This window comes from Amborella trichopoda, chromosome 5, assembly GCF_054954075.1.
Source record: "Amborella trichopoda isolate Santa Cruz 75 chromosome 5, AtrichopodaSantaCruz75HAP2 v2.0, whole genome shotgun sequence".
NCBI lineage: Eukaryota > Viridiplantae > Streptophyta > Magnoliopsida > Amborellales > Amborellaceae > Amborella > Amborella trichopoda.
This window is the reverse complement of record NC_142340.1, coordinates 46,297,874-46,323,338: the sequence shown is the minus strand read 5'-3', so window position 1 is coordinate 46,323,338 and position 25,465 is coordinate 46,297,874. Positions and strand designations below refer to the sequence as shown.

Here is a 25,465-nt window from a genome sequence, read left to right as displayed (position 1 = left end):
CAAATTTTACTCGGATGGCTTTAAGTTAAGGTTATGTTATGACTACTTTGTATCAAAAGTAAATGGTCTCATTGTATATAATCCTATGAGATCAACTATTACACTTTCGGTGAAGCTTTATTCAATAGATAAGTAAGGCAGACCTCTAAAATTTATTTGGAGATGTAGTTTTGGTGTTATAATTTTTACAATGGATTGAAAATCTATTTTTAACTATAGTTATGAAATATAAAATTTTAAAAATAATACAGATCGAGAAAATATATAAGTACTTAAAAATATTGAAAATAGATGGTACAGATGCCTTGTTAAAAAATGTATTATTTTTTAAACTTGAATATTTTTTTTTCTTCATATCCACATATTTCGAGGTTAATATGATCAATTATGGGGTTCTCCAACATCAATATACTCTCCTCTAGCAGATTTTGAGGTGCACCTTGGTTTCATTAGTGTAAGGTTGCAACCTTTTGTAAAGTTTTCCCTTACATATTTTGCCTAATTACAACTATTCCAAGTTATCATCATGTATTTTAAGGGAAAAGTTTATATAGAGTTGAGGCTCTAAATAATCAAATTTGAGCCTACCTCAAAACTTTCACTAAAATAGGTTATTTTGATGCTCAAATATCTCCAAATTGATCATCTCGATATCAAGATGCATGGACATGATAAAAAAATAGATTTCAAGTTTTGAAAATATTGTATTTTGTAATGCATTTTTATACAGTCAATTTTTTAGATTTTCAAGTTTTCATAGATCTATCGATCTATAGTATTTTTTAAGCTTTAAACTTTATAAATAAATATGAAAATATATTTTTAAAGCTATCACAAAGATTTCCAATATTGAAATCACATTTCTCAACACTATTTGAAAGTAGGTTCTAATTTGATTGTTTAAAGCCTAGGCTCTATACAAACCACACCAGTATTTTAATGGGTATTTTAAAATTATATCAAAATATGTGAATAGAATGTTAAATAACTCATGTGTATATGGATAAGTGTTGAGGTTTGTAAAAGGTGCCCTCATTATACTTACTGTAGAAGCAAGGTGTGCCTTAAAATTTATTTAGGGATGTAGTTCCATTATCAGGAACCTTATGATGGCTGAAAAATTTATTTTTATCCTTAGTTGTGTAATTTTAAATTTTAAAAATAATACAAATGGAGTAGACCTGTAAAAACCTGAAAATATTACAAAAAAATGGTTTTCATAGTTTATTACAAAATGCTGTGCCTTTAATTCATTTATTTTTTTTCATATCTACATGTCTCAAAGTTGAGATTGAGATGATCAATTAGAAGATTCTTCAATTTTTCCATTGATAAATTTCCCATTATTTTAAAGAAAATTCGTTTTTGATTTTCCATTTTAAGAGAGAACTAACCACCAAGTTGATAGAAATTTGACCCCTGATTCTAATTTTCTTTTCTTAACTTTCATAAAAAAAGAGGAAATTTCGAATATTGCGGAAGCCGAAATTTCGCCGAAATTTAAAACATGCGTTAAACGCTGTAGACTGCAATTCGTGAACTACAAAAGGCGCAAATTTGCCTCACGATCGGCGGACCAAAAAACACGAGTTTTATCTCTCTAGATTTGGAAAAAATGGAGAGAATGGTTTTCTCTCTCATCCTTGTTTCAATGGTTTTCTCTCTCTCTAATTCAACAGCCATTAAGCCTCATGTGGTGGGTTCTCTAAAGATCAAGGATAAGCAGGTAATTGACAAATCCTCCTCAAAAACCCAAGTTTTCTCTCTCTAGATTTCCCTGCTCTTCGATCACCACATGGCCTCTTGGTTTTTACCTCAAAACAGGAAGTGGGTTTTGTTTACTTTGTCTCACTAGACTTTTTCGACATTTAATCTGTTATTTTTTGGGCCTTGGAGAGAGATTTGTTTACTTTGTCTCACTAGACTTTTTCGACATTTAATCTGGTTTTCTTTTGGGCCTTGGAGAGAGATTCAGAAAACAAGACATGGGTTTTCATTAGTTTCTCTCTCTAGACTATGTAGGCGTGTTTCTTTTGGGAAATGGAGAGATATTGAGACATCAGGACATGGAGGTTAATCGGTTTCTCTCTCGAGAACATTTGTTATTTTGGTATTTGGTGAGCAATTCACAGAACAGGACATGGGTGTTCATTACTTTCTCTCTCTAGACTTCTTGGATGTTTTTATACGAATTTTTACAGACGTTATTAGTTTCTCTCTCTAAAGGTTTTTGACATTTTTACCTATTCTTACAGGCGATAGAGAGAGAAGAAGTGCCAGAAAATACGTGCTCCTATACTGTGAAGATAAAAACCAGCTGTTCTTCGGTTTCGTATACCAGAGACCAGATCAGTCTGGTATTTGGTGATGCTTATAAAAACCAGGTAAAATACGCCATAACCAAATCTCCAAGTCTTTCTATCAATTTGTGTTTATATTGAACAGAATGTTACAAAATAGTTTAAAAAGAATTGGGAATGTGGCAATAGTTTCCAAAAAAAAAAAAAGAAGCAAATCTGCGAAGTCCAAACTTCTAAAGACATTGAAAAGGTTACATCTTTCCCTAAAAACCAATTTCAAGCTTTTCTTAATTTTTTCCTTGATATTTCTCCTTCCCCATAAACCCATTCCAAACTTCTCTCTTTAGTTTAAACTTTAAAGTAAACTATGCTATTCAGCATTCACCAGCCACCAAAAAAAAGAAACAGAGATTATGGCGAGAAGACACATTACAATGAAACTCTGTTAAATTGTTTTCTCCCTCTAAATCTGTGACACAAACATAACTCTCTCTCTCTCTCTGAAATCTGTACTATTTGGCACCCACCCTAAAAAAAACAAAAATCCATAGAGATCATGGAGAGTAAACACAAAAAACTTAAAAAAATTGTTCCTCTCTCTAATCTTTATGACAACCATAAAACCGGGTCTAATTCTCTCTTTCTCTCTCTAACCTTGTGAGAGAAGGTGTACGTTCCAAGACTTGATGACCCATCTTCAGGCACATTCGAGAGATGCTCGACTGATACATTTAACTTGAGGGGGCCATGCAGCTACAGGATATGTTATCTCTATCTGAACAGGTATGGGCAAGATGGGTGGAGGCCTGAGTGGGTGAAGATTTATAAACCAAGCTCTGATACCCCTGTTACCTTCTACTATGATGAATTCATCCCTTTTGATGTCTGGTATGGCTTCAATCTGTGTTCCTCTACCCCTCATCCTAACAATTGTGGAGCCCTTTCCTCAAGCAAGTAGTGAGAGAAAGAGAGAGAGAGAGATAGAGAGAGAGACTTTTGGGTCATTGAGTTTATCTCATTGGTAGGTTGTTATAGGGATGTAATTGGGGTTATGATTGAATAAGTGAAAGTTTAGAGAGAGAGAGAGAGAGAGAGTTGGGGATTTTTTTTTTGAATGTGTGTTTTATTGTTTAGATTTGGGTGTTTTTGACGTGTAACAAGTAATTGAGTGAAACTTTTCATTTGTAATGTTGTATGGATGCATATTATGAACCTACCCACCCACCCAGCACATCTTGATTGTACTAATTGAATTTCATACAGCATTAAACCATCTTGTCTCTCTCTCTCTTACTAAATTTAACTCATACAGCATTAAAGCATCTCTCTCTCATTCAATTGAATTCATATAGCATTGACCCATCTCAGTCTCCCTTTCAATTGAATTCATATATGGGTGCGGTTGGCGTACGGATATATATATGGGTGCAGTTCGCATACGGCAGCAGCATTTGCATATGCAGGTGTACCTTCAAATTTTATCACAGTATATAAATTTGATGTATAATGTTTTTGAGAAAAGATAGGATTAGCTTATTAGTTCATATAAATATATGAGTCCAACGGTTCAGATTGAATTTGGGTAAATTTACCATTACAGATGTCAGGTAGTACTTGAATTTTAATTTTTTTTTCTACAAATCTAAATCATTTGAAATTTTAGGCGTGAGTTCATAAAAGTAAGTGAATTTTTGAAAAATATCAAAAAAATATTTGACATGAAATAAATCGATCAAAATACCTCTGAAAATATTTGGGGGGAATTTTGGTTATTTTGTTTTTTACAAATAATTTTTTTGATATTTTTATTAGGTACGTTTTGATGAGAAGAACACACACTTAAAATTTCAAGTAATTTGAATTCGTAGAAAAATAAATAAAATTCAAACCCTATTAGACATCCGTGATCGTCAGATCAGTTCAAATTCAATCTGGGCCGTTGGATTCATATGTTCCTATGAGCTAGTGGGTTAATCTCATCTTTTTTCATGTTCTTAGGATTATCTCAAAATCTTTTCTTTATATTTAATTATAAAATTTTAAATTTTAAAAATGGTAGAAATCAAGTAGATCTATAAACGTATGAAAATTTTGAAAATGGACAGTGTAGATAATATGTTGTAAAATGCACTATTTTTTAAACTTGAAATCTTTTTATTTTTCATAGTCATAGATCTCGCTCGAGATGACCAATCAAAGGGTTTTTCAACATTAAAACTATATTTTCCAATGGATTTTTGAAGTGCATATGAAGTTCTAACATCCTTATGTAAACTAGTACGTTTTAGTTGCAACAATTATATAAGCAATTACATCCGGCTACTTAAAAGGGGCCCAGTTTTTATGACATCCGGCTACTTAAAAGGGGCCCAGTTTTTATGCGGCCAAGCCCACCCCCAAATGAACCTAACAACCAAGTACGTTTTAGTTGCAACCAGCGTTTTAAAAAACGCCGAGTCGAACCGGACTCGCCCGGTTCGACTCGGAAATAGTGAAAAAGGAACCGGATCGCCCGAAAATCGGAAATCGTCCGGTTCTAGAGAGAACCGGACGATTCTGTACAGTGAATCGCCGATTCACTGTACGGAATCGGCGAGTCCGAACAGTGAATCTGCGATTCCGTACGGAATTTTTTTTTTTTTTGTTTTTTTTTTTTTTTTTTTTTTTTTTGGTAATCCATGATAGATTTTTTTTGTAATCCATGATCGAATTTTTTGGTTTTTTGTAACCCATAATAGAATTTTTTGTAATCCATGATCGAAATGTTTGTTTTCTTTTCTTGTAATCCATGATCGATTTTTTTGTTTTTTTTTTTTTTTTTGTAACCCATGATAGAATTTTTTGTAATCCATGATCGAATGTTTTGTAATATATGATCGAAATGTTTGTTTTTTTTTTGTAATCCATGATTGAAATGTTTGTTTGTTTTTTTTTAATCCATGATTGAATTTTTTGTTTTTTGCTTTTTTTGTAACCCATGATAAAGTTTTTTGTAATCCATGATTGAATTTTTTGTAATCCATGATCGAACTATTTTTTTCTTTTTTTTGTAATCCACGATTGAATTTTTTGTTTTTTTTGTTTGTTTTTTTTTGTAATCCATGATCGAATTTTATGTAATCCATGATCGAATTTTATGTAATCCATGATTGAATTTTTTGAAAATTTGTGATTTTTTTTGTTTAATCCATGATCGAATTTTTTTTTGTAATCCATGATAGAATTTTTTGAAAATTTGTGATTTTTTTTTTAATCCATGATAGATTTTTTTGAAAATTTGTTTTTTTTTTTTTTTAATCCATATTATTCAAAGAGAAAACGAGAGAGATGATGATTCTGAGGCCACCCTATCCCAACCATATTATTCACATATCGAGTCCCAACAGCAACAGTGTAGGGATGAGCACGAAATACTGTAAATTAAATGTTGAATGGCGGTTCATGCAGGGAAAGAACATATCAACATTCGCATATTCATTCAAAAACATGAAAATTCTTAATGGAGTACCCTCATTTTTTATTGAATTCCTAAAAACCAATATTTATAATGAATTTTAATAATTTTTTCGGATTTTTTTGAAGCTTTATTCTGACCGATTCACTCGATTCCGATCCGGATCGCCGATTCGCCGATCCGGATCGCCGATTCGCCTATCCGGATCGATTTTTGAAAAGCCCGATCCGGGTCACCGATCCGGTTTTTAAACCATTGGTTGCAACATTTATATAAGCAATTACATCAATTACATACGGCTATTTAAAAAGGATCCAGTTTTTTTTGCAGCCAAGCCACATATGTAGAAATGTGGGCCTTTTAATAAATCTATTTTTGAGATGGATTTTAAGACTTAAATTTTATTGATATATAATCTCTAACGATCATGAATATGAATAAATAAATAAGTTTTAAAAACTAGAAATAATAATTCTAGCAAAAAAACATTTGGACCATTAGTTTCCATTGTTTTTAGATAGAAGTCCTACTTGGGATGCATTACACTTTTTCGACCGCATATGTAGAAATCCGGTCTCGCCGGCATAAAACGATTTTTTATATAAAAATAAGATTATAGTGTATTGAACAGTTTATTTTAGTTGGACAGTGTGGATTTGACATACTTTTTAAAATAATTATAAAATTTAATATATAAAAAAATATCAAATCAACACCATTCAATCAAATGGATAGTGTTGACTATGTCATTGTAACCTTACTTCTACAAGTTGCCGGCATATGTAATCCCTACCAATATAATGTTTTTCGGGATTTGTATATTATAAGGTTACGTACTTTTAGCAAAAAGAGGTTCCAATTGGCCCTAAACATCTTCTATATTCTGATTAAGTTCCAAAAATTGCTCTTTGAATTTGGGAAATTCTTCAAAATGCACTTGACAGATGAACCGTTTAAATATTTTTTTCTTATTTGATTTCTAAAAGTACATAAAAAGACACAAGATCATAAGTTTGAATGGTTGAAAATGAGCAAAATATTAATTAGTTGAGAAGATAGACATATTTTGAAAAAAATTTCCTACTGAATTTTGAGCATTGTCAATGGCAAGGCTGGCAATGCAACAAGCAGCCTGCTTAGTGTGCTTGATCCTAAAAACTAGAATTTGGGCAGCAAAATATAACCCAATGTTGTACAAGGACCCGAGCTAGGCTTTGGCCACGCCTGGCTCAGTCCGGCTTGGCCCATTATGAAACCTATCAATCACACATCTTCAATGACCTGAGTTAAGGATGATTGTGACCTTCATGCAGGAAATGAATATTATGCATCTTCATATACCTACTTTAAAAGAAATTGATAATGATAATGTTAATGTAATTTGATCAAATAGTTTCATCTCTATCTTGCATCATCACTGGCATACTGCTTGCCACGAGGCTGAATTATCAACCCACGCGACACATATTTTGTACAAATGAATTAAATGAGTTGCACCTGCCCTCTCATGAAGTTAAAAATCACCAAAAGGTATAGCAGTTGATGCTGTTCTATACTTTTGCACTTGTGTGAATGTTCAAAAAATAAAAATAAAAGAAAAGAAAAGAGGTTGTTGTACTCTTGCCGGAGCAGACTATGTATCTACTTTCTCGAGTTAAAAATTTGTTCACAAATATCCTTTCCACGTGAGATTTTGAAATTTATTTTAGAATCACTAGATGGTATTGCTAAAAGTAACAAATTTTGAGTTCTTGAGTGCTTAGATCAAGCATTCCAAAGCCATGGAGTCTTTGTTCAATATTAGGAATTTTAGGCACTCATCTAGTGTGGCATATTTTATTAGAAAAAGTTTATATAAGGGTGACGCCCTAAACAATCAAATTAAGGCGCCCTAAAAAATTCACTAGAAGAGGTTGTTTCCATCCAAAAAATCCTCCAATCAATCAACTCAACCTCAAGATGTATGGACATGGGAAGAAATGGATTTCAAGTATTGGAAATAGTGCATCTTGTAATACATTTTTTAGGCCGTCAAATTTTAAAAAATTTAAGAGTTCATAGATCTGCTCAATCTCTATTATTTTTTAATCTTTAAATTTTATAATTAGAGATGAAAAGGGATTTTTAGGATATCACAAGACTTCTTAATACTGAAACATCTTTCAATATTATTTGAAGGTGCACCTTACTTTTAGGACCTCTGCTCTATAAGACCATCAATTTTCAAAAAATTTAAGAGTTCGTAGATCTGCTCAATTTCCACTATTTTTAAATATTTGAGTTGTGTAATTCGATATGAAAACGAATTTTTAAGATATCACAAGATTTTTAGTTATGAAACATCTTTCAATATTATTTGAAGGTGCGCCTTACTTTGATTGTTTAGGGCCTTTGCCATATACAAACCACAACCTATTTTATTTTATCTCATAAAGTTGGTCACTAAATTAACAAGGGAATTCCATAATTTGGGCTCTCGACTCTTGAAAGTGCTCTTAGATTGTCTTACCTGAGGGAGTTAAATGCTTGTTTTACTCGCATGAGAGCATATAACTTTTTGACACATTGTAATATACATTTTTTTTTTGAAGTATTTTGTTCAGCTATTCTTTTTTTTTTTTACAAATAAGTATTTTGTTCTGTTCTTGTCCTCATAAAGACAAATGCAAGTTTTCAAATCTTCAATAATAACTTTGTCGAGATTGGGCCAACCTATTCACGTTAGCATTGTCCACTTTTAATTGTCCATTTGTGCAGCGATTTGATATCTACATGTTTGAGAATCTAAATTTACTCTGTATGTTTAAGAACCTAAATTTGCTTGTGGGCACGTTTGTTTTGGGTGAAATTTTTTCTGAGAAATATTGTCACTTGAAAGTATTTTCACACCAGTTAGCAATGATGTGAAAATATTTCTACACTTAACCACTTGAAAGAATTTTTTGACGTGAAAATATTTTATATTTCCCTTTATGAAATATTTTCATGTGTGTGCCTTCTGTTTCTTCATAAGAATAAATTACAATATAAATAAAAATTTGATGTATATTAAAAAGGTTTATATGCAATCCAAGCTGATTTGAGGAGGTTATGTGCCTAAAATTTGAACTCCTAAAAACTAATCCTGAGTACCACCAGACGGAGTATATGGATATTATGCTCATACATCAATAGCAGTCTCTTTAGTGAACTGAGAGTTTCCTCAAGCTATATGCTATTTTAGTTGTTTAATTTGCCTGAGTAAGTAACTAAATTTCGTACTTCCTTGCTTAATCAGAAGGTTTGATTACTAGTGCATTTGCCCTACCCCTAGTTTTCAAGGGATTTAAGACCTGAAACACATTCCAAATAACTATACCCTTCATGCCTTGGATTTATGAATTTGGAGCTTTATAACACTCAAGATCCTATGATTTATATTGAATTAAAATGAACAGTCCAGTAGAAAGTACAAAATAGACCATTGTTATAGTCTAAAATTTAGTTTTTTGTTCATATTCATGATCATGGTGGTCTAGGTGATAAATTTGAAAACCATTAGATACAGAATCTATCTCCAAATAAAAGAACTATTCGTAAGTACTTTAGAATTACTAGATAAGCATTTCAATAAAATAAATATAATTTTGAGTTTTCAAAATATGCAGATTTGACAGCCCAAAAATCTCATGGGCTATATATAATCCTTGGACGATATTTTTTTTTTTCTTTGAGTGTATACCAATTTGCCAATTTTATGTTCATTGAGGCTGGTCCAACGAAAATTATGAAATAGACCATTCTTTTTCTTTCTTTTTTGACAAATCTCAAGAGCAAACAAAATAGACCGTTCTTAAAGTCTAATACGGGTGACCTTAAACTTTCCTTTAATCGATCCTATGTCTGGGCAAATGGGGTAAATTGTGTTAGATAGGAAGATGACGTAAAACTTTGCCACATCTTATCATAGCTAATCCCAAATAATTGAGATAAGCTTATATGATGATGATGATGTTCTTTGGTTATCACCAATTTTGGTATCGCATAAATCCTCTAGTTTGTGTTTTACCTAAGGAATAAAATTTACAATATGATTCATTGGGAGCGAAATAACATTCGACTTTTAATAATGCAAAAGTAGCCTGAAAAACTTCAAATATGTATTAATATTTTGAATACGTAAGTTAGCAATCAGAAGCGCCTGTAGCTCAGTGGATAGAGCGTCTGTTTCCTAAGCAGAAAGTCGTAGGTTCGACCCCTACCTGGCGCGAAGAAAGTTTTTTCACAGTCTTTTCTTTATACGAATTCATTTTCTTCAACATATTATTTCAGAATTAATCTATGTACTGCATTCAGAGAGAGAGACGCAATGCCATTGCTTTCTAGAAAGAGTGCCACTTTGGAGTAAGTCTCTACAATAATTTTTCACGTACTTTTTTTTTTTTTTTCCCTTTGCCCTTTTCCATGATTGATTTAAAAAACACTCGATCGGAACGGAATCGTTCAATTTAACCGGGGAATCAATGACCCTGTTCCGATTCTACATGTATATAAGAAAATACAAGTCTAAAAGGGAACAAGCAATTTTGTACAATAAAACAATGATTCTCTATTGTAAAATGGTGATCCGGACCGATTTTTTTGCCGGTTAATGTTTTTTTTCGTCGGTTCACTGTTTTTTGCACACAGTAAAATAGCAATCTGGAACACCGATACATCGATCCGAACCAATTTTTGGGGTGCCTGATCCGGATCACCAATTCATTTTTAAATTACTGCTCCAGATATTTGGTTGGTGGCAATTTTTCACTTCTTGCATAGGTAAGTGAGAGAGAGTATCCAACTAAACTAACTTTAAAAAAGAGAGCACCTAACTAGAGAGAGATACAGTACTCACTTGCAATCAACACCCTTGAAAAGAGCACCCAACTATGTGAGAACTATAGAGAGAGAGAGAGTACTCACCTTCAATAAACACCCGTCAAGTGGCCCACCTACTCAAAAAAGCACAAGGCACACACCAAGTATGAAACAAAAACAGAGTAACAAACCTCTCCCTCCATAAAAGACATCACTCCCTTTCTTTCCCTCCACAACCCTTTTCTCAAACTCTCCTGAAGACCACAGTACCTCCTCCAAAACATTCTACAGAAAATGTCAATTGTTGGTGAAATTCCAGGCTTTTTCCAACTCTTCTCTAGTGGGAAAATAAATCGAATTTCACCGGGAATTTCGCCGCCTTCATCAGAATTTACCGATGGGTTCAAGTCGAAGGATGTGACTATCGATTTGTTTAAGCCTGTCACTGCTCGGATTTTCGTACCCAACACCATTGAAACCTCTCTCCTTCCTCTGATTGTTTACTTTCATGGAGGTGGCTTTTGCATTGGATCAACAACGTGGTCCGGCTTCCATAACTTTCTTGGGGGTCTCTCTGTTGTCTCTCACTCTATAGTGGTATCAGTAGACTATAGATTAGCACCAGAAAATAGGATTCCGGTAGCCTAAGAAGATTGTTTGCAAGCTTTGGAGTGGTTGAAGAGCAATTCAGGCGAGGTGCGAACTACAACCTCTCCATCACACACACACTGTTGAATGTGTTAAATAATGAGCTAGGCAATTCCATGTCTTTTAGCAACTTGACCTCTCTCTCTGTCTTCCTTATGCTAAATTTGCTTGTCACTAGGAACCCTGGCTCGAGCGTTCCGACCTCTCCAGGGTCTTCCTCTCTGGCGAGAGCGCCGGAGGCAACATCACGTACCACGTTGCCTTGCAGTCCCTACACAAAGATCTCTCACCCATGGAAATCAAGGGGATTCTAGTAATCCACCCCTATTTCGGAAGTGAAGCTCGAATTGAGAGTGAGAAAGGCAAAGAAGTGGCACATGTGATTGAGTTGAATGACATGTTTTGGAGGCTAAGCTTACCAGAAGCAGAGGGGAGGGACCACTATGCTTGCAGTTTCAAAACGAAGGCAGACGGCTTATCCGAGATCGAATGGACTCGGTTTCCTAGTGTGAAGGTTTTTGTTGCTGGTGCTGATGTTTTGAGAGAGAGAGGGGTTCTATATGCTGAGTTCTTGAAGAGAGAGGGAGTGAGGGTTGTGGAGCTCGTGGAGGCACAGGGGGAGCCGCATGCTTATCACGTGTACTATCCGAGGTCGAAGGCCACGCACGATTTGCAGAAGCAGATGAGTGAGTTTGTGCATCGTTTCTAAGATATCTCTATGATCTCTAAGGCATCTCTCTCTTTCTCTGTCCATGTCTCGAGGGCGTCTTATAATTGGCATCACATAGTGCAGGTTCAAGAAAATCATCTCACTTGGAGAGAGAGAGATTTCAACTTTCAAGGCATCTCTATCTCTTCCTATGTCTGGAGTGAAAGAGTGTGTCTGTTATGCTTCAACAATAGCATCTCTCTCTCTCTAGCCCCATGTCCCTTGGGTGAATAGTTAGTTAAAGACTTTAAATAGGCATTAAACTACTGCTTAGCATTGGCATGCATTTACAAGCTTTCAGGAAAATAGGAAATCCATATATTACTGAGAGACATCTCTCTCTCTCTCTCTCTCTCTCTCTCTCTCTCTCCAAGTGTCTAGGGTGAATAAATAGTTGAAGACTTTCATTATGCATTACAAATTAGCTTTGGCATCACAGTGCAGGTATTAAGGAATATCATAAATCACAGTGTGTATGTGGGGAGAGAGAGAGAGAGCATGTGTCCAAACGTCTGAAGTTTAGCTGTCAAGCATGTCTACACAACTCTGTAATGGACACATGCTCTATCTCCCAATAATTTACAAAATTATTCACTTTCATTCAAAACAGTGCAATACATAGAATATCTGACAAAAAAGTGATCGCGCGAGGGCGCACGAAGAGAGAGAGAGAGAGAGAGAGAGAGAGAGTTATAAACTAAGCTACTAGATCTTAAGTTTTAATCTCGTCTCGGAAAACCATAAATGCATTGACTTCAAAAACTTCGCAAGAACTCTAAACACAAGCATCTCAGCATCTAACTGTCATCTTAGAGACAGTGACTTGTAATTCAGGAAAGAATTATATCACAAGTAAGGAGTTCCAACTTCTAGTCATCTCGTGTGCTCATGAAACCACCAATAAAGCCCGCACCATTGCAGTTCCCACAAAGAATCTCCCTCTTACCCCTGCTAACAACCAGCATTACATGAACAAGATGTAATTTTAAATAAGTATGTAATATTATTTCCTTACATGAATGCTACAAAATGATTTTCTCATCAAACTTTATGAATGAGATAAGCCATATCCTAATTGTGATAGAAAATTACAAATGAGAGGGAGAGAGAGAGACAGAGAGAGAGAGACCTGCAAAGCCAACATAATCCGCCTGCCTTGAACCGACCATTGAAGTGGTCAACAGAGTTTATACCACTTCCTTCGCATTGAGTGCAGAGTTTTATACCTGAAATTTCAATGAGAAGAAAATGCATTCAGATTGATGCTTGATTCTGCAAGGAAGAGACTTCTAGAAATCACATGAACAGCATGTTCCATTAATAACGGGAAACCACAAGATAAAATGGTCACTAAAGTAATTGCGATGTTCGACATTATAAAATAGATTACCATTTCCATCACAATCAATACAAACGATGCTATTGGGCTTTGTTCGTGGGGTGCTATTATCAGCAGGCCAAGAACTTGGTTTGCTACTCTCAGCAGCCTGCAGAAAACCAGCAAAGCAAAATATCAAATATCACACAGATCAATCCCCATATTTCAGTAAGGAAATAGTGAAAATCAGAAATCACTGATACAAATACGATTATGCACATACATCGGAACATCTGATTCATATCATTTTATATTGGTTTAACAGAATGAGAATTAGAGAGCAAACACACGAGAGAGAGAGAGAGAGAGAGAGAGAGATTTTTAATATGACGAGCAACACTGATTGCAAGCAACAACCAAAGAAAAAATTATATTATATTATATATATATATATATATATATATATATATATGGGATTCTATACAATGAGACCATTTATCTTTGATACAAGGAGGCCACAATTACTTACAACCATCCAATGTGAAATTTGATAGGTTGGATGTGATCCAAAATTCGCGAAATTTTCTTTTGTAGTTTGAGCTTGGTCAGTGGAATAAATGCAACCATCTAATTTCTCATCCAATGGTCAAGGTTAATTGTGTCCACCTTGTACCAAAGATAAATGGTATATATATATGAGATTGTCTACAAAGATAAATGGTATATATATATGGTCATGGTTAATTGTGTCCACCTTGTACCATTATATAAATGGCATATATATAATGGTATATATATATATATATATATATATATATATATAACTATGTCATTATAATATAATGAAACCACACTTCTAGAAAACCATATTTGAGGTATTTGTATGACATCAAAAATTGCACACACCCTCTCTTCATCCCAATAATCAATCCCCAAAAAGATAAAATTCAATTCGTACCCTGTATATTGTCTAGATGAATCCCCCTGCAACAATGGATCTAGACTATCTATTTGCTGAATTTCAAGATCTAAGACTTTATGAATTCAAAACCAATTTTTTTTTTTAACATTGTTCATCTAATTGTAATAAAGCTCTCTAAAAAAATTTGGAGATGGAAAAAATCATTTTAAAGCCTAGATCTAAGCATCTTACCAAAATAGACAGCCTATGTTAATTGGGCTAAAAAAACACTTTTTAGGATATATTTCTGGAGTTTTCCTTTCGTGATTGTTTATTAGAATGATCAAAGTGTATATTTAAAAATTGGGGTGCAAAGAGTCTTAACATGATTTTTGAAGATTGTTTCGTTATATTATTACACAACCGTTGCATGAAAGCACTCCATATTTACATATATCGCCATCAAGCAGAAATTTGAATAGATATGGGCACAGTCGATCATAAATGAGCCTACATGCAGAAAAAGAAATTACTTAAGCATAACAACACACACATAAATCAAAGAAGCATTTTTCTTTCATGAGTGTAAACCACCATAATTTTTGGGTTACAACTTAACAAGGTCCTCGTGATAGTTGACTGGCTCAAAAGAATTCCAAAGATGAGTGGCAGATGGCAGTAGTAAGATCTTAACTACAATAGAAATGGGTAATTGGAAAAGCTTCAAGGAACTCTCATAGTCTGATCAAGCCGGATGAAATGGGAAGAGCCAGTGAAATTCAAAACTTTAGAAACTCCATGACAAAACTATAGCCAGTTACCCTGAGAAAGAACCTGATCCCTCAAGAGACAATTTCCACAAGACTATGAAAAGCCTTGAAACAGTTCTATTTCTGGATTAATAGGCCAGGATAAAGTAATGCCAATGCACAACAATAGGGACAAGAAGATGTCCTCATTTCTCATTCTTTTTGTTTCTGATGTTGTAGCTTTATCATAGTCATTTTAAGTAAAAAATTTATTAACCAGCCAAAAGAGCATATGGAAATACTATGTCATGACTAGGATATACGTACAAATCACTTCTATCTGTAGTCAACTGTCAAAAAATCAATCGTTTAAATGCCACGCATATAGCATAATATAAAAGGAAAAAAAAAGGAAGAAAATTCTGGCTAAAACAAATTCTTTGAATTATCCAGAGCTCTTTTTTTAATATGTTTTACTCACTACTCATGAGCCACTTTCATTTTATAGTCCAGATTATCAATACATCTCTGAAGATACAAAATATTGATAGGTTGTGCAAGTCAAACCCTGGGAGTAGTTCTCAATTTTAGGTTCAACAGATGGCCCAAATAAGAGGACTCTCTAAGAATACCTTCCATTATATAGTGGTTAAAACTACTCTATAGTCACAATTTCTAAGCTTCAAAGCTGTTGATATTGCTGACAATTTCTTTGATTAGTCATATTTATTCACAACTTAATACAATTTACATGTAGAATAAAAGACTAATTCACAATAACCCTATGACTTGACTAGCAAGTCACCCCATGCATGGAATAGTTTGCGGATACTTTCATGTACCTTGTATGAATAAGGAAGTTTGCCATTAGACTATTTTTGATATCTTGGTAGATGATCTATGAAATGGAGAGATTGAGGAAGACGTGCACATAGAATTAGAGTTGGGTAGACGAAGTGGAGATGTGCTCATGCAGTTTTACGTGATCATCACATACCAATGAAATTGAAGGGGTAGTTCTATAGAATGATTGTAGCCAGCTATGCTTTATGGGACAGAATGTTGGGCGATCAGAAAATAATATATCCATAGAATGAGTGTAGTTGAGATGAGGATGTTGAGATGGATGAGTGACAAGTCAAGAAATAATAGAATTCGGAATGAATACGTCCGAAGGAACTTAGGAGTAGTTCCAATAGGCAATAAGATTAGGGAAAATAGACTTAGGTGGTCTGGCCATGTGTAGCGTCGACCTAGAACAACACTGGTTAGAAGAGGTGATTTGGTTCAAGTGGAAAGCTCTAAAAAAATGTCAGGGGGAAGGTCTAAAGTGAGAAGAGATATGGTGACTTATGGCGTGTCTAAGGGTATGCCCTTTTAGAGCAGAATGGAGGAATAAGATTTGCGCAGCCAACTCCAAATAGTTCGGATCTTCGGATAAAGCTCGGATGAAGATGATAAACTAATTCAAAGTAAATATATCATCCAACCAATATTCTAATATATAAATTCCTGGTTTTCTCCGAGGCAATTCCCTTATGTCTTATAGTTCCCAATTACTATTCAACATTCAACCAAGTAGATTAATTTTAATCCCAAAAGATAAATATCCAAATCGAGAACAATAAGCACACATTGCTTCTTCTTTTTTAATAATTCTGAAACCACCCAAATGCTCACATTCTAGTCATGCCACTGTACAACTATAATTATACCTAGGTATAATTATGCCATATGTGGCGTCGATCCAATTCAACACTTGTTAGGATGTGCGAGTTAGTTCAAATGGAAGGATTGAAAAGGGCAAGGGGTAGGCCCAAAATGATATGTTTGGAAGTAATCTGAAAATATATGGGAACTCATGGTCTCACTGAGGATATGGCCTTAAATAGAGTAGAATGGCGGACCAGGATTCGTGTAGCCGATCCCAATTACTTAGGAAAAGGCTATGATGATGATACAAAAACAATGAATATAAGATGCATTGCCCACTGGAGCAGTTCAAATATTCATAACAATTGCTGTAAATCTTCATACTAGTTAAGATGCTATCTCAAAATTTATATCTCAAAAGTATGTCACTATTATGGCATGTATTTAAGATGCTATCTTCTAATGCAATATCATTAGAGCATTTATTGGAATCTGTAAATCTTCATAACAGCATTCTAATTTATATCTCACATTTTAGTCATTATTGTAGCATTACTTTAGGATGCTATCTTCTAATGGAATGTCACTAAAGCAGTTATTGGAAATTTTAAGGCATTAGATAAAAGCATTTTATGTTTTTGAGAATGAAACCAGGACAAAATGGGTAGAAACTGTACTTATTTTTCAAAAATTCTTTACATATATCCTGGAAGTACACAATCCATGCTCCGTGCTTCCTGGAAGATAATCTATACTAAAAACAGTGTTTAAATACTATTGGTAATAATGGGAATACATGATAATTTTTCATTATCACAAGGGATCAAGATAAATCAATACTGTCCAGTTCATATAGAGAAATATCATGATAGAATTCAATAATCCGCCCATAAATGGCACTGAGGTTTATGCTTATTCGCATAGTCCAACATGCAAAAAAAAGATTAACAGTTACAGGAACAAAACATAAACAATTATAATATTGAAAATTTACGTCAAATCTTTCGAAAAAGTTACAGGAACGAAATATAAACAATTATAATATTGAAAATTCACATCAAATATTTCGAAAAAAGATATTAGAAAGAAGAGATTGAGACTTTCTTTGTTTAATACAGAAGAAAACAGAAATATCAAGTCTTCCACAAATGATATTAGGAAGAAGAGATAGAGACTCTCTTTCTCAGATACTCCTCTAAAATTCACATCAAATCTTCCACAAAATGAAATCAGAAAGAAGATATAGAGCCTATTTGTTTAATACAGAAGAAAACATAAATAATGCCATAAAATTCACATCAAAGATTCCTCAAATGATATTAGAAAGAAGACATAGAGATTCTCTTTGTTAAATTCTGAGTAAAACAGAACAAATTCTGTAAAATTCAAATCAAGTCTTACACAATGATATCAGAAATAAGATATGGAGACTAGAGATTCTCTTTGTTAAATTCAGAGTAAAACAGAAATAATTCTGTAAAATTGAAATCAAGTCTTACACAATGACATCAGAAATACGATATAGAGACTCTCTTTGTTAAATTACGAGGAAAACTGAGATAATACTATATATTCACATCAAATCTTCGACAAATGATATCAGAATGAAGGGATAGTAGACACTCTCTTTGTTAAATTCAGAAAGGAAGCACTGGAATATTCTGAAAAATTTCCAAGCAGGAAGAAAGGAAGAAGAAATCAACTGGAGAAAGAGGAAGTATACAAAAATAATTAAGAAAAGGAAACCCTAACCTTTGCCTGAACCGATAGACGCTTATGGAGCTTAGGGCTTGAGTTCAGCTTTATAACAGAGGAATTCGCGCGATCAATCAGATGCAACTTTTGATTCTCCAATCCATTCACAGTTTCTTAGCAAGAGAGAGAGAAAGCATTATAGATAGAAACTAATAGATAAACCAGCAGTTGATTGAGGTGAAGCTACATAGAGAATGAGAATAATTTCAGCATCCCTATGCACGAACGTTAGAGGGAGAGAGAGAGAGATGGTACCTTGTTTGCAAGGGCATTTGCAGGCACTAATGGAGGCGAGGGAGATAAAAGTGGCCATTTTTGGTGGAGAGATGATCCTCTGAGCGCCAACTTCAAGTGAGAGAGGCAGCAATTGAAACTTCAGTAAGATTTTCCACTTCTATTTTGTGTTTCCGAGCAGAGTGAGTATAGATAAGAATTCCTGTCGTTACCCCCAACTCTCTCTCACCCTCTCTTTCTCTCTCTAAACGCGCGCCATCTTCTCTCTCTAAAACTCACTATCATACGGACGCCGCCATCTTCTCTCTCTAAAACTCACTCTCTCTGAACGTTAAAAGCCCCTCTCTCTCTCTCTCTCTAAAACGTTCTTCTCTCTCTATCTCTAACAAACGCAAGCGTCTCTCTCCAACATGTAAACACGCTCCTCCATATCGTTAGCAACGAGCTCTTTTGTGAAAACAATGACGTGGAGTGTTCCAATAATTCTGTGCTCCTGCAGGAGCAAACTGTCGATTTACTCTTACGGATGAAAACTTGTATTTAACCAGTTGCTCATCCTCGCTCAGATCACTCGATCTCACTCACACGCACACGCAATTTTCCTTCAAATTTTCCGGCGAGAACCCATTTCTGAGGTTTTCTCTCGTAACTGAGGGGGAGCTTTCATGGAGGTTCTAAGCCCCACCCTTTCAGCTGCAAATATGAAGCCTGTAAATTGCTTCAAAACCAATTTTGCACATTTGAAGCATGTAAATGGCTTCAAAACCAACTTCAGAGGGAGGGTTTTCTGCAAAGGAATTGACATTGGGTGGGATTTTGGAGGTGGGTTTTCAATTGGAAGAGAGGAAAACCGGATTGATGGATTGAAGAGGACACCACTGGTGGTTGTGAAAGCTAAGAAGAATAAGAAGAAAGAGAAGGAGGATACCCACAGTTTTACCGCAAAGCCCGACGAAGCCACCGGACCTTTCCCTGAGGCTGTGCTTCTCAAAAAGGTGATTTTTTTTTCTTTTTTTTGAAAACTTTGTATCTCGTATGAATGAGAGGATGCTTCATGTTTCTAATACATAGCTCTCACTCTCTTTATATATATGTACTGAATAGAAAATTTGAGCCGTGTCACTGAAAATATAATCAGCTGCCAAAGTCTTTAGATTTTGTGTACAACCATTGTTCAAGGACTCGGCCGAGGTCACTCGAGGACTTGGCAGAGCAACTCTGCCTGGGCTTGGCTAAGGGAAGTTCCAGGGGCCAACTTGCCCTTATTAAAAGTCATGAAAAGATCAAAGATTTCGTTAAAAGTTCTTCAAATATGATATTTCCATACGTTTTATATGATTTTTTTGGTTTTAATGATGATTTGGGAGTTTTTCTTATTACCTGGTCCAATTTTTTATTTGCCTCTTTAATTTTTATGAAAAGTTTCAAGGTATGCATCAGAATTTTCAATTATCCATATTTTATGTACTTCTTTGAACTTTTATGGACTTTTACTGATTTTTGTTACTCATTGTACTTTTTGCTCTTTTTTTTTTTTTTTTAAATTTCGGCATTTTTTTCATCTTATACGAGACTCTGCTGTGTCCACTCAGGCTCGGCCAGTTACTTGGCTTTGGTCAGGGCCGAGTCTATGGCCCGAGATGAGTTTCAAAACATTGTGTATAACAGTTTTCGTTGTCTTTCTCTTTGTAGATTGGGGTAAGGTCTTCCTTGTTTGGGATTATGTGGATTGCATTGTGGAGCTGCTTATGCTTATAGTGATAGGATTTGGGAAACTTTTTGTTGTATTAATTTGCTGTTAATTTATTGAAAAGAAAATTTTTCCGCTGTATCACTGATATTGCAATCAGCTACTGAAATCTTTAGAAGCAGCTCTCTCTCTCTCTCTCTCTCTCTCTCTCTCTCTCTACTTCTCCAGTATTCTTTTTGCTGAGCTATCTCCATTTCAAGCTCACAATTTTCATGAATGCATAGTTCATAGATGGCCCTGAAACTTTTTGTCATTTCCAGAAGGAAGTTCAGGAGGATGGGAGACTTCTCCCTGAGTTTGCGGATGCTGAGGAAGGTTAGTAGTTGCAAACTTATTAAATTCTTAAGTTTCAAAGAAAATGAAAAAAACAAAAAGGAGAAATAATAGAAGAAGAAAGACAAGAAAAGAAAAGAAAGGAAATGCAGGAAAGAAAGCTTCAATCCTGGTGCTAAACTTCCGATTATCTGAGGAAAACTCACCGACTTAAAATGCTGTGATGTTTGACTTTGTTTGTTTATTTCCCACAGTTGTTAATTGGAAATAAAATAAAAATTCAATCAAAATGATAAAAATAAAACCATGTAATACTTTGTCTTTCTGTAAATATACTGATTTACATTATGTTAGATAGTGGCTGACAAACATTTATTGATGATTTGCAGAACAACTTTATGAATTTCTGAGTCTCCAGAAGGAAAGTGATATGGACATTGACAGAAGTGCGCCCGTGACTTCTCCATCAATTTAGTAGCTTATTTTATCTTAACATTACAATACTAATTTATTTATTTTTGTATGGGACTGTCTATAATCAAGTGATATAATTCCAAGTATCATTGATGCGTTTTTTCTTTGCAGCACGTCACTATGAAGTGGTTTACCTGATTCATGAAGACCGTGTGGATGAGGTTGACTGTGTAGTTTCAAAGTTTCAAGGTGAACTTGATGTTTTATATTTTAAGTTTTATTCAACCTGAATTTGTATTAGAAGAATGCATTTGTTTCCTCGTAGTTACCACTTTGAAATATAGCACACCACCTTCTCGGAGTCCTTGCATTAAAAAATGATTCGCATTTTATGCATTAAGAGTATCTAGTTAGTCTTGTCTCTACCAGAACGAGCCATCTAATCTGTCCTCTATCAGGTCTTGTTGTGTAGATAATATTGTTTATATGCATGTGTTTGTGTGCATTTGTGCCTGTGTGTGGGTGGGTTAATTCTCGATTACCTGTCACAGAGTCACATTGTTAACAGATGGGTTTAGGATTTCATCGATCAATTTGCTTTATATCCTCGTAGTTCTCGTGCATATTGAGAAGCATGGGCTTGTGTTTAGATCATAGTTTTTGTCGTTTTGTAACAAGTAGAATGAAACCCAAGTAAAACAAGAATAAAATTATAAGTAGATTTTTGTTTTGTAATTTAGAATCTGAATATTGATGGTAGGGTGTTATTTCTTGATTTTTTTACACTAATATAGCTGCGCTTGAGCAAATTGCTTATGGATTCGCCTAGCTCTTCTCAGTATTTTAGATTCTCTGATTGCTTAAGCATTTGTTTTGTGGCTCTTATGAACCCCAAACCATTGACTATAATCATGCCTCTGCACAATCTGAACGGAAGTTGAGTACTCTGTATAATTCAGTGTTTGGTCACAATTTTGGGGTCTTCTGGTAAATACTACCATGGAATGGTTTAAATAAAAGCAAAGAGTTGCTCTTTGAAAATGTACTGATGTACTGTGGGTCATTATTCACCTGCATTGGTTGTCTTTCTGCAGTTCTCATTTGGTTGCCTTTATTCGTTTGCTAAGATACCAGAAGTTTCTCCTAATACAGATGGACTTTGGTGTTGATGCTATAGTAATATCCTTCTCTTGAGTGTATAGAGACTGATCGTGATCTTCAAAGGCTTCAAGATCTCATTGTTGTTACCATTACATCTTTTAAATCATCATCATCATCATCTTCCAATCCTTATCCCGACGATTTGGGGTCGGCTACATGAATCCTGTTCCTCCATTCACCATTCCATCTTTTGACTGTTATATTTTAATGCTTGCCTTGACAATGTGAAAAAGAGAAAATGAAAACTCAAAATAAGAGGAAAGTGAATTAACCTTGAAGGATTGAAGATGTAAAACAGTGTCAAACTCACATTTTGGTGACAGCATGAGTTCCTTGTGCCATTCATCCTCTCCTGTTAACTGGGTATCACCATCTCATTTTGGGTGCATGGAGCTGTTTCAGTGATACTATATTTTGTAGTCAGTTTGATCCCACATAGGTGAGAGTGCTTTACATGAACTGCACTTCTATCATTATCAACTTATCTGATTCTATGCTAGGTTTGATTTAGAACAATTGCATATGACAAAATCCAAGGTTGATTAGAACCCATCTTAGAAGATTAGACCCCCAACTTACTTTTAAGATGCTAGAGGACTTTCTCATTGGAAGAGTGCTATGTGTTGTACTTGTGCTTTTCATTCACGATTTGTTATTTAATTTATGTTGCAAATTATGTTTTTCAAACCCCCACTTTCAAAGTGCCAGTTTTGTGATGTCTAGAATTAACAAATCAAATTCACTTCTTTTGTAGAAGTAGCATGAGTATGCTCTTCTTTTTATACAAAGATAAGGGATATCTAGCCCCTAAGCATGTGGTTTATTCATTATTTACACCTTACCTGTTAACTGGAAGGTATTTTGTTTGAATGCTGATCTGGTTACTGATCCCAGCTTCTAGTCAGATTTACCATGAATTAGAAATGAGTTCAGAAGTCTTATGTTACCGAAAAGAAGAGAAAATCATGATGCTTCTCCCCCATGAAACGTATGATGGAATTTCCCATCTGGCTATCTGATGAACAAATTATGTTATACTCACCCAAAGAAAATTATAATATATTTGTGTGCTCATTAGCAATTAACACCCATGCAGCACACAACCTTTAATTTATTGTTCACTGCGCTTTTATAATTTACCATCGAAAGGGAAAAAAAAAAAGAAACTGCACTGCTATAGTTTCATTGAATGTTTCGTCTCTGTTTGCATGATTTATTGACATCATTTTGATGCATGACTTTGATATTATTTGGTGACAATCATATTTTATTTCTTCACAATTGATCTCATCTGTGACCTGCTTTTGCAGATTACATAAATGAAAAGAGTGGAAAGATATGGCGTCTGAATAATTGGGGTCTTCGACGATTGGCATACAAGATAAAGAAGGCACGAAACGCCAATTATATTCTGATGAACTTTGAATTGGGTGCCCAATGGATCAACGAATTGAAGAGCTTGTTGGACAAGGACGAAAGGGTCATTCGCCATCTCGTCATTAAACGAGATAAAGCAATCAGTGAAGATTGCCCTCCACCCCCAGAGTTTCACACCTTGCACCCCAACTTTATGGCGGATGACATGGATGATGAAGATGGGGACATAGAAGAGTATGATGTCGATGATTATGATGAAGAAGAGGATGAGGAGACCAAGATGGTCGGTGATGATGATGATGATGATGTTGATGATGATGGAAAGGGTTTTGATGACGAGTCGGTAGGTATAAGGGAAAGGGAAGGTAGAACTGTGAAAGCAGAAAAAGTAGCGCGATAGATTAAGTGTTGCATATTCTTCTTCATGCCTGATATCTCTTTTCTTGTTAGTTCGGTGGTATCCTTTTTGTAAGTCAGTTCCTCTGAATCAAAACTGATGTTTGCGGCAAGCTGATCTATATGCCCTGGAGATGGGCATCGTTACCTATGAGTGGGTTTCTAATGAAAGTGTTTGGAACTTGAAGAGAAGGATTGATGAAGAAAGGCAAACTATAGTTGGAGACGAGAATTATACAGGATGCTTCTACAGTGCAAATGTATTGAGGAGAAAACGAGAAGGGTTAGATGGAATTTACTGGGTGTTGACTGATATTGTTCTTATGTATTTTCTCTGTGTTCTTTGACATTTATCTTCCATTAGATGGAGAAGAAAACGATGGGTTGGATGGATGATCTTTGATAATTTTGCAGAACCAGGCAGTTTTTGAGTGAGAGAGAGTGTGTGTGTGTGGAATCTCAATCATCAACACTTGCGGATGGGTTGGTCATGGGCTCTATTAAGTTAGCTTATGAGGTAGAATATGATTGAAGGGTTAGCACTAAAATGGAGTGCCTAGTTATAGGGATGCCTTATTTCATAGCCTGCTTACCTACATGTGGCTTCCCTGTTCCTACTTACACCTTCAAAATCCACTAACCATTTCAAAAACAGGTAGTAGCCTGTATTCTCGAATTACCCAAAAAAAAATGCTCACTTTTTCTAGTTATTTTAATCAATGGTTTTACTTTAAGACCATCAAATTTGCTCCATTCAAAAGGGTTAAATGTTTATTTCATTACTCAAATGCCACCTTAGAACTAGGAATTTTATCCTCTCCACAGTAGGGATCTTTGAGGAATATTTATACTTTACCTGGAGTAGGACTGCATTGGCATTTCAATCCATAGTAAAGATTGAATTGAAACCCGCAACCTAGTGTTATATGCTTGGCCTAGAACAATGACATGTAAGGATTCCATTAGTGGGTTTTTATTTATTTATTCTTAAATTTGTTCTTGAGAAGTTTGGCATGGGCTCCGGAATTCAAAAATAAATCAAGCATATAAATAGATCCAGCACTACAATCTAACCATCATATGCCTATGACATTAAAAAACAAAAACATCATGTCCCCATGCCATATTAATGATATTATATGCACGTGAAATGTACATGATATTAAATATTATTTATTGAAAATAAATTTCCAAATTTAAAATAACTGTCACACCTCAAGAATTTATGATACTGATATTCCTGATATGTGATTGACAAAACATATATACATTGCTTGATAGGAAAAATATACAGTAGCGAATTCTTACAAAGTAACAAAAGAAAGTATAAGCAAAACTACAATATCTTCCCAAAGTTGATCCTGATGAGCACTTAAATGAAACCGTAGTTATCTTGAAAAATGTTTACCATAGTTTGATGAGTTTGGCTACTCAGTAAGTGATCATCATAATCCTAGAAATAATCATGGTTGAAAGATATCAATATTTCCAAAAAGGAGATCTATTAACAGAAATGCATTAACAGTTTCACTTA

General features: G+C 34.7%; 3 protein-coding genes, 1 non-coding gene and 1 pseudogene across 6 annotated transcripts; 4 read left to right on the top strand and 1 right to left on the bottom strand.

The window, feature by feature from the left end:
* Window positions 1-1,573: 1,573 nt before the first annotated feature.
* On the top strand, window positions 1,574-3,573 carry LOC18431903 (embryo-specific protein ATS3B). Of its 2 annotated transcripts, none has more exons than XM_011624180.3 (3): window positions 1,574-1,726; window positions 2,256-2,384; window positions 2,968-3,573. In XM_011624180.3, exons 1-3 carry the CDS (start codon window positions 1,616-1,618, stop codon window positions 3,256-3,258), a joined length of 531 nt encoding a protein of 176 aa, XP_011622482.2. In that variant the 5' UTR covers window positions 1,574-1,615; the 3' UTR covers window positions 3,259-3,573. The 2 variants fall into 2 exon arrangements, with proteins under 2 accessions (XP_011622482.2, XP_020521426.2); XM_020665767.2 differs by having other exon boundaries at window positions 1,715-2,117.
* Window positions 3,574-9,930: 6,357 nt separating this feature from the next.
* Window positions 9,931-10,003, top strand: TRNAR-CCU (transfer RNA arginine (anticodon CCU)). Its single transcript has one exon. It is a non-coding gene; the product is annotated as a tRNA-Arg (tRNA).
* Window positions 10,004-10,173: 170 nt separating this feature from the next.
* On the top strand, window positions 10,174-12,371 carry LOC18431905 (putative carboxylesterase 17; annotated as a pseudogene). Its single transcript, XR_016056570.1, has 2 exons — window positions 10,174-11,289; window positions 11,420-12,371. The product of XR_016056570.1 is annotated as a putative carboxylesterase 17 (transcript).
* Window positions 12,372-12,528: 157 nt separating this feature from the next.
* LOC18431906 (DnaJ/Hsp40 cysteine-rich domain superfamily protein) lies at window positions 12,529-18,727 on the bottom strand. The gene is made up of 5 exons (XM_011624181.3): window positions 18,582-18,727; window positions 18,324-18,439; window positions 13,341-13,437; window positions 13,080-13,176; window positions 12,529-12,898 (listed from the first exon to the last, which is right to left on the bottom strand). The coding sequence occupies exons 1-5, from the start codon at window positions 18,637-18,639 to the stop codon at window positions 12,820-12,822; spliced, it is 447 nt and encodes a 148-aa protein (XP_011622483.1). The 5' UTR covers window positions 18,640-18,727; the 3' UTR covers window positions 12,529-12,819.
* Window positions 18,728-19,211: 484 nt separating this feature from the next.
* On the top strand, window positions 19,212-24,344 carry LOC18431908 (Translation elongation factor EF1B/ribosomal protein S6 family protein). Its single transcript, XM_011624182.3, has 5 exons — window positions 19,212-19,555; window positions 20,571-20,625; window positions 20,973-21,029; window positions 21,169-21,246; window positions 23,469-24,344. Exons 1-5 carry the CDS (start codon window positions 19,226-19,228, stop codon window positions 23,933-23,935), a joined length of 987 nt encoding a protein of 328 aa, XP_011622484.1. The 5' UTR covers window positions 19,212-19,225; the 3' UTR covers window positions 23,936-24,344.
* The last annotated feature ends 1,121 nt before the right edge of the window (window positions 24,345-25,465 follow it).

Bases quoted from the DNA above. Each gene is read 5' to 3' on its own strand.
- LOC18431903 (XM_011624180.3), top strand. From the start codon at position 1,616: ATGGAGAGAATGGTTTTCTCTCTCATCCTTGTTTCAATGGTTTTCTCT. The intron at 1,727-2,255 runs GTAATTGACAAA...CTATTCTTACAG, and splicing joins TAAAGATCAAGGATAAGCAG to GCGATAGAGAGAGAAGAAGT. The intron at 2,385-2,967 runs GTAAAATACGCC...TTGTGAGAGAAG, and splicing joins GTGATGCTTATAAAAACCAG to GTGTACGTTCCAAGACTTGA.
- LOC18431906 (XM_011624181.3), bottom strand. From the start codon at position 18,639: ATGGCCACTTTTATCTCCCTCGCCTCCATTAGTGCCTGCAAATGCCCT. The intron at 18,440-18,581 runs GTACCATCTCTC...TCTCTTGCTAAG, and splicing joins CAAATGCCCTTGCAAACAAG to AAACTGTGAATGGATTGGAG. The intron at 13,438-18,323 runs GTTAGGGTTTCC...GGTTTTCTGCAG, and splicing joins GTCTATCGGTTCAGGCAAAG to GCTGCTGAGAGTAGCAAACC.
- LOC18431908 (XM_011624182.3), top strand. From the start codon at position 19,226: ATGGAGGTTCTAAGCCCCACCCTTTCAGCTGCAAATATGAAGCCTGTA. The intron at 19,556-20,570 runs GTGATTTTTTTT...TGTCATTTCCAG, and splicing joins AGGCTGTGCTTCTCAAAAAG to AAGGAAGTTCAGGAGGATGG. The intron at 21,030-21,168 runs GTGCGCCCGTGA...TTTTCTTTGCAG, and splicing joins TGATATGGACATTGACAGAA to CACGTCACTATGAAGTGGTT.